This window comes from Paroedura picta, chromosome 3 (genome assembly GCF_049243985.1).
Source record: "Paroedura picta isolate Pp20150507F chromosome 3, Ppicta_v3.0, whole genome shotgun sequence".
Lineage (NCBI taxonomy): Eukaryota > Metazoa > Chordata > Lepidosauria > Squamata > Gekkonidae > Paroedura > Paroedura picta.
In genome coordinates, this window is record NC_135371.1 from 50902154 (window position 1) to 50915327 (window position 13174).

Consider the following 13174-nt stretch of genomic DNA (forward strand, 5'->3'; position numbering starts at 1 on the left):
TTTTACTCACATGCCTTATTTTATACATTGCACTTACTGGGGCTTATTTAATCCTTCTCCCTTGCTCCATTTTCTGCTGAAAAGTGTGTCTTATCCCTCTTGGGAAAAATTGTACCTGTATAATTTCTCCAGTGGGTTCTAAAGCAGAATGTGGTAGCAATGTTCTGTGGAAAAACAATTGTCTCACTGTTCAGATTACAGTTGGGGTGGCAATTTGGTGTAACCTTTTACAAAAGTAGAAACAATCATAAAACCATTCATTATGTGTAGCTGTGTACTCAGTCTAGTAAAATTCAACTATTAAGCTGTTCCCTATGCATTAAGGTGCAAATTTTAGGGATAGGGCACTGGTTTTGTTACCTGATGTTGCTGTTACCAGTTTGGGATTGGGGAGGCTCAGCATTTGAAACCATTCCCCACAGTACACCATAGGCAGCAGGAGCAGAGAAGGGAAAGAGAGGAGGCCGGCCCTGGGCTTAGCATGTTGCCATGGTCCCTGCCTGAGGCCTCTCCCCACTGCTATCATTTTGCCCAACTGCAGGTAAAGAAATGACTGCTGTGACAGCCAAGCTCATTGGGAGTCCAAGGAGCCACCAATCTGACTGCCATTTTACAGTTTAGGGGTTGGTTCTGTGGTGGGGAGACGCCTCCAATGGCATAATGGTAAGTTTGGGGCCAGTTTGGTCCTTTCCCTTTTAAAATGTAAAGAGCCATGGATGGAGGCCAGGTCTACCTGACTATAACCTCTTTCTTGTGCCTTCCTAAAACACTCCAAAAATTCTGCATTTTTGTTACTCCCAGATTTTTGAGAGTGTCATGTCTAATGTGTCCAAGCTGACCTGAAACAGCTAATTTTGGGTATAATTCCAATTTGGGTATATCCAAATGCACAGGCAAAGTATGCTTTTGACATATGAGCTTAAAAAAATGGCCAAACTAGGCATTCAGCAAAGACCAGGTCTAGGAACATGCCTGAATAACAATAGGAATGACTTCCCATTCTCACTATTGATATCAACAATATTTCCACAAAGCTCTAAAAGGTGGTCATCCAGCGTCAGGTGAAATCTTTTAAGCCAAAGTGGGTCTGAACAGGTCTTCTTTTGGTAAGAGGCAGGGTTTCAGTGCCCTGCACAGCTTCATTTCCTTTCTCCTTTTTTTTTGTTTCTTTACTGTGAGCTTTACTGCACCAGAGGCTCTGTGCTGGGCTGCAGGCTGGAGTCTGAGCTGGGGCAGGTTGCCCCGCTGCTTCCTGCTCCTGCTTGGGGAGCATTTGGCCTGGTGCACCCCATCCCACAAGGGAGCCAGGGCAATGAAGTTCCCAGTGTGAACACTGTCTGTGAATTAGATCCAAAGTTGATCTTTCACCAGAGTAACAGCACTTATGCCAGTGGCGTGGCAGTTCCATGGGTGCAGGGAAGGGGGTGCTGAAACTACCCCTCCTACTGCAGGCTCCCATTTTCCCTTCAGACTGTCTGTGATCTTAGATCCAGAAAATGTTATGTTTAACTTCTTAGAATTATACTTGAATTCCTGTTTCCTTAGAGTGGAATTCTTGGTACACTGTTGCCATACACTGTGCACAACACAGTGTCTGCAAATGCAGGAAATGTAATCGAAGATGAAGGAGTACTGCCTCCCTCACTGTACATATTGAATATTGATGCCCTTTGAGACTTTTCTTACCTCCCTTGCTCCTCAAATACAAATCTAATTGCAGTCAGTGTTAGAAATTCCAAGTGATGGTAGCTTACTGAAGGCTAAACTTGTCTGAGGAAGGCTCACCTGCTTATAGCTTAGGGCCTTGGACAGTTCCGATGAAGTGTCAGATTCCTTCCTTATGGAAAATCAAACAGACAGCCATGCAAAGAAGAGATGCTTTGGTTCAGATATAAATATGGTTAATTTGTGAAACTGAGATTCAAATCGTAGGTTTTGGATTGTCTTGGCAAATGCTGGTTTCCTAACCTGCATTGTTTTCCTTGCAGAGACCATGCTGATGCCACTTTGCATATGCTCTAAACTTACCTTGTGTTAGTAAAGTGATATGGATGCACAGTGGAGCCATAGGAAAGCTTGGCAATCCCAGATGGCAGGCAGCAGTAGGCCATAGGCACCAAAAGTCATTTGGATGCCTTGGAAAACAAGAAGTTTTGGTTCTAGCATCTTAAGAAGGCAGGCAGAATTATAATCGAGGCAGGAGGAGAAACGTTTCTGTCTGGGTGGATTTCTAAGACGCTGAACATGATCCCTGGAGCCCAAAAATACATTTTGTATAAATGATCGGAAGAAGGATGCTTGATCACCGCCCCCCCCCCTTTCCCAGCTCATTCCCCACCCCCAGAAAACAGAAAGGGGACTGTGGTTTGCCTGCCTGATCCCAAAAAGAACATGGACACTTTGCAGAAGATTTTATTTTACCTTTGTAGCTTTGTGGTCATGCAGCAACATGGACTGCACCATTTTTAAAAAAATTACTCAGAGCAGGAAATGGAGAGGGGAGGGTGGATGTGAGGGTGGATGTGAGACAATGCAGCAGAGACTATCATGCCTTTCCCCTCCATACGGGCTTGCCTCTGGTTGCTCACCAGCGGGATGCGAGATAAAAGGTGGCAAATCTACTTTTTGCAATTTCCCTCATCCTGAGGGAAGTCTGGGTAAAATGCGAGCCAGCCCCTGGACAGTCTTGGGAGGTAGGCAGCGTCATGGGCAGGGGGCTCTAAAACCCACCAACAACCAGAGGCAGATTCCTTGTGCGGAAACGGTCTCACTTAGTAGGGCTGTTGTGTCTTTGATGTGACAGTGCTTCCTGTTCGTATCAATAACACTGCCATGAGGGATATGCTATAAAAGTGACATGACTCATTATGATTGACAGAAGGCATAGCTGCGTCCCATGCCAAGATTCTGACACGTCCCTTGCTGCCCAGCCATGGTTTTGAAAATCATTCCAGTTTAGCCGATGATCCATCAAGCAGGGTGTCATGCTGTTGCGGGAACAGTGCTTTTGAGCCTTGTGTGCAGTCATGTATTGTAGCTCAGGGTTGCGATAAAAAGCTGTTAATGAATAGGATGACTGACGGCACCCTGGGAAGGTTACTAAGAATCCATACAGCCACACATTTGCAAGATTCTGAGAGACACTGCTTTAACCTTCAGAAAAGCCAACTGTATTTTGAGCTTACGGTGCTACATAGAAATTCTGTAAATAAAGATGTGATGGACCTGGAAAACAAAGCTGCCTTGGATGAGTCTGTTAATTTCTTGCCTGTAATGCTCAGTCCCTCACTGCATTTGAGCTTTTAAAAAAATGTGTTTAAAAAATGTCTGTGCCACCCAGATAGAGATCTCTATCCACCCAGATAGAGATCCCAAGGCAACAAATGCCATGCAGAAAGGGCTGCAGCTGGAGAATCCACATTGTGGGTGCAAGAGATTTTATCAGCAAATCGTTTAGCAAAATGATTGCAATGGAGTACAGAGGAGTCCACCTCCTCCCACTGGCATACATGCTACCCACCTGTGCCTCTTGTATCACTCATCTGTTACTTTTATGCATTTAAATCCCTTTGAATGCCTTTTGTGTGACCATCCCTGATTATTTATATATCTGAATATTTTATCCCACTTATCAGAGCAGCTTCCAAAATAAAAGTGGCATGAATGATACAATTAAATAAGAGTATATGACCCAACAGACTGCCCCCAATCTTAGAGTAAGCGATGAGCAGTATGGTTGTCCTAGTTCCTGCAGCACAATTCACAAGGACCACAAGCTGCAAGCCATGAACTGCCTGCCAAGGACTAAAACTCATGCCTCTTGACAAGCCCGGGATTTACATGACCTAGGGGGAGGGGGGAAGGAAGGGCAAAAGCACAATACAGGTCTTATTCGCCTTCTTTAGATACTCCCAGTTTCTTCCTTTCCTGCTTTCATTCTGCAGTGTGTATTCCTGCAACAGATATCTCTTTGCATAAGAACCAGCTTCTGAAACTGTGGTTTCATATTTATCCATTCCCTGTGGGGTAGTCAAAAAATGCTAAAGTGAAAGCATGTCAAAGTAACCTTTGATGTAGTTTATTTGATCCAAAGTTGCATAACAATGAGCTCTCCTTTAATACCATTACGTATGACATTTAATTTAGAAGTCTTGTTAATGTGTCTCTGTTACGATTCATGTGTACAAACCTTTGTTGAACCTAAACGTTCCATAATATTGTTTTGTGTTTCAAAGAACATATCTAAGCGAGCCCTGGGGAAGATCATACTCAACACTTTGGAATCCTGCTGTGACCCACAGCATGGTAAGTACATGAAACCGGTGCAAAGTGGACCGTCCCAGAAGCTCTCCTTAGGAGGCTGCATAGAGAAGCCCTTTTGTATGGGAATATGATTTAGGTATTGCAGCAAATGAAAGTTGTTTCTACTGTACATGCTTCTGCTGTTCAGAAATTGTAGGAAATAAGGCAATGACAGAGTTCTAATGCTCTTGGGATGCATAGATGAGTCCACGTAACAAGAAAGTCATTCTAGAAGCACCAGAAGAATTTAAATCAGCCCAGACATAAGTGAGAGGGCAACAGCCCACAAATTCTATGATACTGACAATGGAAAAGATAATGATGATGATGATGACGATGATGATAATATACTAAATATTATTTTTCTAACCTATCCTTCCCATGAGGCTCAGGGTAGGTAACCAGTTTATAGACAAACATATATAGCATTAAAATATTCTAAAACACATGTACATCCATCATTTGCCCTCAGAGGGAATTTCCATTCTTTGGATGGTATTTTTTCTTCTGATATTTCCTCTCAATATGTGAGCAGGAATTCACCTAGGGAGGCCAGCCAAACCAATGTTATGGGTGTTATATTCCTGGTCTCAACCACAGAGCTAGCAGAATAGCTGTGCCTTACAGGTTCTGAGGAGCTGATTAAGGTCCCGCAGGGCCCTGATTTTGGTTGGCAGAGCATTCCACCAGGCCAAGGCCAGCGCCAAAAAAGCCCTGGTCTGAATCGAGATCAGTTTCACCTCTTTGGGGCTCCACAGCTCTACTGGGCTTACTGAGGAGTTAGTAATCCCAGAAGGGAGTGATCAACTGGTAGAATTGTAGGGGGGGAAGGTAAAATGCTGGTAAGGAAGACATTGTTTATGCTATTTGTCTGGGGTGTCAAGATAAGGGGAAGATGCATTTGCAATTCAAAACCACACAACACCACTGAGAGCTAACTACAAGGACCATGAACTAGGCATGCCAACCTCCAAGTGGGGCCTGCAGATCTCCTGACAATACAACTGATCTTCAGCACTCCCCTGGAGGAAGGGAAAATTCTAATACCTCATTGAGGTCCCTCCATAGACCGTGCTCTCCCCAGGCTCCACCCCCAAACCTTCAGGAATTTCCCAACCTAAAGTTGGTAACTCTATATGGGCAATGAGAAAGGTTATTTGAAAGTTAGATCAGAGCCCACTATCACCAACGAGATTTTCAGGGTATCAGTTTTTGGGGTCAAAGCTCGCTTTGTCAGATGTTTGACTCTCTCAAGCTAAATGCAATGTTTCCTAGCCTTTTAAACTACATGGAAATGGAAAGCAGTTCTTGTAACTTAGTTCCATGTATGACACTTGTGCAAATGTGCATTCGTCCTTTTCTTTCCCAGCGAGGTTGTACAGGGATAAGAGAGAGCAGAAGAAATCCATGCCCAGCTTGGTACTAGGTACTCTACAGTCTCATAGTTCTTTTGCTACCTTCAGGGTAAAGATGTACAGAGGTGATGCACAGATGGAAGATGATGAGAGTGAGGACATCAGCATCTTTCTGTAAAAGAGGGGGGGCATCACCCCTGCTTTGATAATATTTTATGTTTTTATGAAACCTGCAATAGCAGAGTCTTCCCCTTCCCCTGGCAATATTGTACTGAGCTGATGCTATTGCCTCAAGAAGCCTGAACATTTTGTTTTGGCTAGTTTATTATGTCCACAAAAGTTTTAAGTGTCTCCTTTAGGAGAACAGACACTGCATCCCAGGCCAGTTTATTTAAGAAGGCAGTCCAACAAGAGGTTGATTTTTTTAAAAGAAAAACTTGGAAGTTCACTTGAAGTTTTGATCTCAAAGGTCTAAAGGTATCTAATTTAGGGACATTACAGCGGCTTCAGTATGAGGAAGGCTATTGCTGGAGAGGAATGAATGCAAACTGATTCTCCGCTTGAACTGCCTCTTAATGAACAGAGGGCTGAAGTATTTTATACACCCAAAGTGCTGTATATACAATAATGATTATTACTAAGAAAGGTGGGATATTTATCTCACAGCCGAAGGTTCTTGATGGTCTAAAGCGGTGATTGCCAAACCTTTTGGGGCTGCCGCCCCCTTGGCTCCCAGGCTACATCCCTAGTGCCTCTCCACACCCATACGAACACACATCTCTTTCCTGGTATAAGGTCTACTGCAAATTCAAAACACATATGCATTGGGAACAAAAGGCCCTTCCCTGGAGGCTCTTGCCCATTTTCTTTGTCTCTTTCAAGCTGTTTGAAGTGTGCCAGCACATGGAACATTCTCCACATATACTTTCAGCTTAAGCAACTTATGATTTGATATCACCAGAATACCTGGTTTTTCTTTGCTTCCTTGTGATCTAATTCTGCTTCTGCACATTAAACATGAAACAGGTTAAACATTAAACATGAAGGCTTACTGGAATTAATATGAAAAAGTAATATGATCACGATAAGGTTATCACAGTGCTCCCCAACTGCAAACTTTATTCAGGGAACATTGTTCTAATTTTAGTTGAATATATGTGGTTATAAATTAAGAGAAGATATTCAGCTACCTTTTACAAAAATGAGAATATCTTCAGAATGAGGAAATGGACAGGGTTCTGAAAGGAGACATCTGTGTGGAATAAATATGGTAGAAGGTCTGTTTGTGGACTTCCATGACTTAGTGAGAGAAGTAGCTGACTCCAGTTTCGTACACTTATGTTGCACAAGGAAAGAAGATACTCATCTGGCTACTTTCTAACATTCCACCAATCCGGGGATCAAACCCCCCCTACTTTGCTTAAGTTATTTATGCTAAATATTAAGATGGGACTAGTTTATACACACACACATACACAAGTGAAAGGCCCACAAGACTCATGGGGGGCAATCCCATCTTTCCCTCCAACATGTTGACTTCAGGCCTCACCACCCACTTACAATGACAGTGTCAATATCTGGGAGCCCCTCTGAGCCCGGAGTGGCTCCCATCATCTTCTACCACCACAGCCAGCCCCAAAGGATTTTCTGGTTCTCCGCCATGCAACCAGGCTCAAAGTAGCTCCGAGAGCACTCTGCCATGGCAGCCAGGCAGGAAAGAGCTCCCAGAGTGCTTTGCCAGTGTGGCCAGTTCAGGCGCGTATCCCAATATCCACTGCCACAACAACTGGGCATCTGTAGCCACCCCATGGTGGTTGAGCCCATATTTTATATTTGCGGTGGCTGCCACTGCCTACTCAGCTGATAAGTGCATTGTCTGTGTATACACAGACTTTTTTAATTTGAGAGAATGTAAACCTCCAGTTTATTTTTAAAAAACTTTTTGTATTCTTCTGCAAGTTTGCAAAAAAAAATACATTTATTATCATTGTGATATAAGGATCTACAGATGGGGGCCACATGTTGCTATTAGATATACAGATAGTAAATTTTGTATTTGCATATCCACTTAGCCCTGACTGGATAGGCCAGGCTAGCTTGTCAGATCTACAAAGCCAAGTAGGGTTGGCCTTGGTTAGTATTTGGATGGGAGGCCACCAAGAAACACCGCCAATATATAGATTCCAAAATGTAACCTTTGTTTACACAAGGGTGGGAATTTAATGATCAAAGTATATGAAGCACACAGGAATGCAGAGTGATTAACTGCTGCTCCCCTCTGCCTCATTTTCACATAAGCTAGAAGGCATTGTCACATCTTAATTTTCAGAAAGTCTGCATTATTATTTTGCCACTTACAGCATCATTTCAGAGAAGATTTTACTGTTGAAACTGCACAGTCTTAACTCTTTAATTTAACCATCTGCATTTTATCTTCATTTTAAAGGAAAGCCACATATTTTTGAAGTCTTAGATACCCTCTACCATGAACTGACCGCCTGTGAACTTATTCATAGCAAGTCTCTGGAAACATCTCCTGGTCATCAGTCCTTGGTTAACCCATTGGTTATCTCCTGTTGAACAAGTGATTATTTCCACAGGGCTTCTAAGCTACAACGCAAAACACAAGGTGGCAACTAGAGGTGATTTTCAACCCCCCCCCCCCCCACACACACACACTGTTTCAACCCCAAAATCCTGCTTCTGTTTTACTCCTGCCTAGTGTGAATCAAACCCCTATTCTTTGAGTTGGGTCCACTGGATTTTTGTCCATGGAGCACAACTATCTTGCCTACCCCCTCCTGTTGCAGCCCAAATTGCCCCGCAAGGCCACTCCAAGAGGTTACCTGACCTCCTCAGTGCAACACTGAGGGGCATTTTCTTCTGCAGTAGAAGAAAGTCATTCTTCAGAGACAGAAATTCTTCCATCTACAGAACACTCGATTGGATGCAAGTCTTTATTTTCATGCTATTGTATGTTTGCTTGTACTGAATGTCCCCCATAAGATGTATGTAATTTTAGCATCATCTGCACATTACCATAACACATATGTATAAATTGCATCTCAAATGATTTAGCATTTATACATATTACAAACCAACCTGTGAAATAAAGAGTAGAAAACTGAAACCATTGGAAGAATATAAACCAATATAAAAAGAAATGAAATAGAGAGCATAAGCACTTCCTTGGTGACCGCCACCCATGACATCTGTCAAATTCCAAAGCTGGAATAGTGAAAGACTATTGTAGAAGATCGAATTGTCATTTTACATGGGTTCTTCATGCCCCTATTACCAAATCTGACAGTTCCCAGATCTTGAGCACAGTTCTCTAAGAGCTATGGCCCAGACCTTTCTCAGCTGAGCTACATGAAATATCTTAACTGGAAATGCCTGGAATTCACACTTGACAGCTCTGACAACCAAGACCTGCCCTCTAGTCTTGAACTGTTAAATTACATGTGATACTTCTGAGAAGTTTAGTATCTTGTCTCATTTCCAGGCAAGCTATCTTGCGGCTTCTGTGGAAGATTGTTTAACAAATGGTGCCTAACACATCCATTTATTGGATAGAAGAAATATAGCAACCCACTGTACAAACAATGTTCTACTCCTAGCCCAGTAGAGTCTTGTCCTTGATTATAACAGGAGATATTAATTTTAACTTTTCTTAATATCATTTTCAATATAGTAGTTTGCCTTCCCTTGAGCACCAATTAATGGACAAAATCCATGTTCTTTTCTTAATGTACCTATGGAAAGTACAAGTTTATTATAAAAAATATATCAAGCAGTATAAAGTTGTTTATACCTTATAGGTTGCTATATGGTAGCTATAGGCTGTTATAACTACCTATAGTAATGTAAGGCTATGTACTACAAAGTACATTGGTGTATGTATCTGCATATGTGCTTGTAAATGCACATTTTATTTAACTCTAGAGTTGTATTTACATTTTTGTCCAACTGAATGTTTTATTTGAAATAATAGTCGCACTATATATGTCATTATGCTTCAATAGTAATATTCAACTGTTTTCTTCAATTGTGATACATCTTAGATTGCTATATTAAATGTTACCTTTAAAAACTTTTTGAAGTTGTGCCAGTGATTCTGTTCAATAGATACAGATGTGTTATGCATTCCTGGGGGAGCCTGAAGCCTGGAGTATTTTGTGGGAGGGGAAGACAGTCTCAGTGGGAAACAAACTTGGGGGAATTATAGTGGAACCAGAAAGGTGAATGTTTAGGTATGAGTGTGGCCGCTTTGGGGAGCCCTGACCCAAGTGTCTTCACCCAGAGATGCTCCTCCCAAGCCTCATTTGCATTTTGCAGACAACACTAAAGAAGGGATTATGATATAGACTGAGATAGCATGATCTACATTACAGGAAAATTACATGAGCTCTACAGAACTGTGTTACTAGTATGTAGCACTGCAGTAGCACAAGAAGTACTTTCGGGAGTGCATATCTATAGTGTCATTCTGTTGGAAACAGATGCAAGTTGATTTGGCTTTGTTGCAGGGCTGATAAAACTCTCAATTTTTTATAAAAACTTTTATTATTTCCTATTCCTTAAACCATATGTTGGCAGGATTTGGAGGAGACCCTCCATTCAAGTCCAGCTGAGGCCCCTAGAAGTCTTGCTTCACCAGTCATACAATTCTTCCAGAGTGTCAGGATGATCAGATTGACAGAGATCCTTTTATTTATTAATGTACTTTATTTATATGCCACCTTTCTCCCCAATGGGAACCAAAGCAGCATAAATCATCTACTCTGTTTGATCCACACAACAGCACTGTGAGGTAGGTTAGGCCAAGAATATGTGACTGGCCCAAGGTCACCCAGCCAGCTTCCATGACAGCGTGGAGATTCAAACCTGGGTTTTCCAGATCCTAGCCCAACACTTTAACCACTGCATCACACTGGGATAGTTTGGCACAGTTGCTCTCCCATTATTAGGGGTGGAACCATCAGGCCATAAAGATCCATGTTGCAAGATATTTTCAAGCAGGAAATGCAAAGCCATAGCAATCACAGAACCAACCCCACTACTCTTCCTCCCTGTTGGATTGATGCCAAATCTCCACTGGATAGAAATTCTCTCTGATACGAGCTGCTCTGATCTGCCCTGTTCCAGTCATGCATCAGGTTTTCCCACCAGCTTTATTCTTAGAACATGATACAGTTTTTACAGCAACATGGAGATGTTTCAAAATAGATATCAGCTGAACAATTTTCTTTCCAGCCCCAGTTATTCACTGCTTCCCTGTGCTTTTCATATGCAACTAATGAGATGCAAATATTCACTCTCCATGTTATCTCTTGTACCTCGCAGTGACACTTTGTGTTGTTGTTGTGCTTGTCATCTCCTGTCCTCTGTTTTTCACATCCCGCTCACTTGTGTCATGTTTACGCTGTGTGCAGAGACAGGAAGTGTCTAAATCTCTTTTTTTCAAAGTTATTTTTACTAGTCAATTATTATGGATAAAAAAGTTGCAAATACAATAATGGGATCCTAGCTATTTTTGAAGCAGGAAGGAACTGCTTCACAAAATTTCATGTCATTTAAGGATTTTTTCCTCTATGCTTTTTTCAGCAAAAAGGATCATCCAAACCATATTGTATTAACATACAGATTTTAAAAGAAGATTCACTTTTTTCTGGATAAGTATGAGGGAAAAAAGACTTGAATAAGGCTGCTATTCTATACCCACTTACTTGGGAGTATCACTGAACGCAATGAGACTTACTTCTGAGTAAGTCAGTAAAGAATTGGGCTTCATTACTATTTATTTCATTTTATTCATTTATAACATTTATTTTGAGTTTCTTTCTAGCTTATGAAACTCATGATGGCTTTATAAATACAATAATAAAAGCCAGGATTTGAAACCACAATTTTGTACTGCCACCAAGTTAATTAAAATGCAATCCTCAATAAAATGCTATTTGTGAATCAGCGGTGAGAATGGTCTTTGTTTTAATGGGAATTTATTCTACTATTACATTCAAGCATGATGCCAATCTGAGGTAACTTTATAGTTTTTCTTTATCCTTTGTGTACACATCATGCATGCATCAAGTGTTGCCTGTGTGTCAGGTCTGTATACTATCAGAAAGTTGGCCTAGCTATAGGTTGCAGAGGGAATTTAAATGCCTTCTTGTCTCTGCTCTCTATCGCTTGGATGTGAGGGGATGTGACTGGAATGGAAAGTGTATTGCTGTGATTACACAGCATGTGTCGACTCCCTCTAGTAACAGTAGGCTTAGCACCAGGTGATGTACATGCTATATAAGTGTGCACATGTAAAATGAGATATGGGGCAGTATACCGTGCTATGTGCTGACTTATCACTGTCTGTTACTATTCTTGCCACCAGGAAGTGCCACATGCATAAACATCAAGTGTTAACATTCTTAGCACTCTAAATAGAAATCCACATTGCTGACTAATGTGCCCAGCATAAAATCAGGACAAATGAATTGTCCGTTTATGAACACATTCCGGAGAGATTGCCAGCCTGTATTCACAAACCCACAAATGAAAGATTACCATATTCCATCTGAGGCAGATCTGTGTGCATAGGAAAGATAATGGTGGGTGGAGGGTATGCAGTGAAAAGACAGTCTTTACTTGGTCAATGTGTATTGTGGAGAGAACAATGTCTCAGAATTTCAAAAGGCTAAGGAGGAAGTAGGTGGTAGCAAAATGCTTATACTAGCAAAATGTCAAAGAATTTTAGCAAGGGTCAGCAGGAGGAGGCAGAGCTAAATACTGTTATTTCAGACTGAGGCAAAATATCACAAATCATCCCTGGAAGGGGGCAGCAGAGATAGGTGGACAGTATGGAACACGCCGTAATGCCAGGGTTTGGCAGCAAGTAATCAGGATTTTCTGTAATAACTGTATGAACAATTCCTGGCAAAATGGCCAGCATGAAATCACTTATATGGTTCTTTCCCCCCACAAACACATGCATGCTGTTAACATCTCTCACCAAAAGCTTCTAAGTTTAGGAATCAGGAGATAAGAGGACAGGCCCTTTACAGATAGAAAACTGGCTAAAATAGTCTATTAGGATCAGTGATATTTATTCTTAAATGATCTTGGGTCAAGGATGAACAGGAGTCTGTGAAATACTTAGGGCATTTCCGCACGCCATAAATGTAGCTTAATGCTTACTTCATGGAGACGCCCTTCCATATGACATTGCCCACATCCCACGTCTGGGCAGCAAACTGCTCGCTACATCCTCTATTTTAAAGTGCTTCTCTGGGAATCCCCCCAAGTAGATTCACCACCCTAAAAAGCACTAGTGACTGGAGAGCAACCAGCAGGCAACCAGCAGAAGGAAGATATGGAGGCTTAAAGTCATCTGCAGCATCCCGCCCTCGCTCCCGCCTCCCTCTTCCTTGTTCCTGGGGAGGAGAATTACTTTTTAAAAAATGGCTAACTTCCTGGAGCAACAAATAGGCGATGCTAGAAATAAAAAAATGTTTCATTCA

General features: G+C 41.8%; 1 protein-coding gene across 5 annotated transcripts in view; it reads left to right on the forward strand.

The window, feature by feature from the left end:
• Positions 1-9755, forward strand: part of EFCC1 (EF-hand and coiled-coil domain containing 1) — an 85175-nt gene extending 75420 nt beyond the window's left edge. For 4 of the 5 annotated variants that reach the window (XM_077325637.1, XM_077325638.1, XM_077325639.1 and 1 more), the window contains exons 7-8: positions 4236-4305; positions 8104-9755. In XM_077325637.1, the coding sequence (XP_077181752.1) occupies positions 4236-4305; positions 8104-8237 (204 nt within the window). In that variant the 3' untranslated portion in view covers positions 8238-9755. Of the gene's footprint in view, positions 1-541; positions 664-4235; positions 4306-8103 lie in introns of all 5 variants that reach the window. The other variant, XR_013229043.1, reaches the window with a different exon arrangement.
• Positions 9756-13174: the final 3419 nt, after the last annotated feature.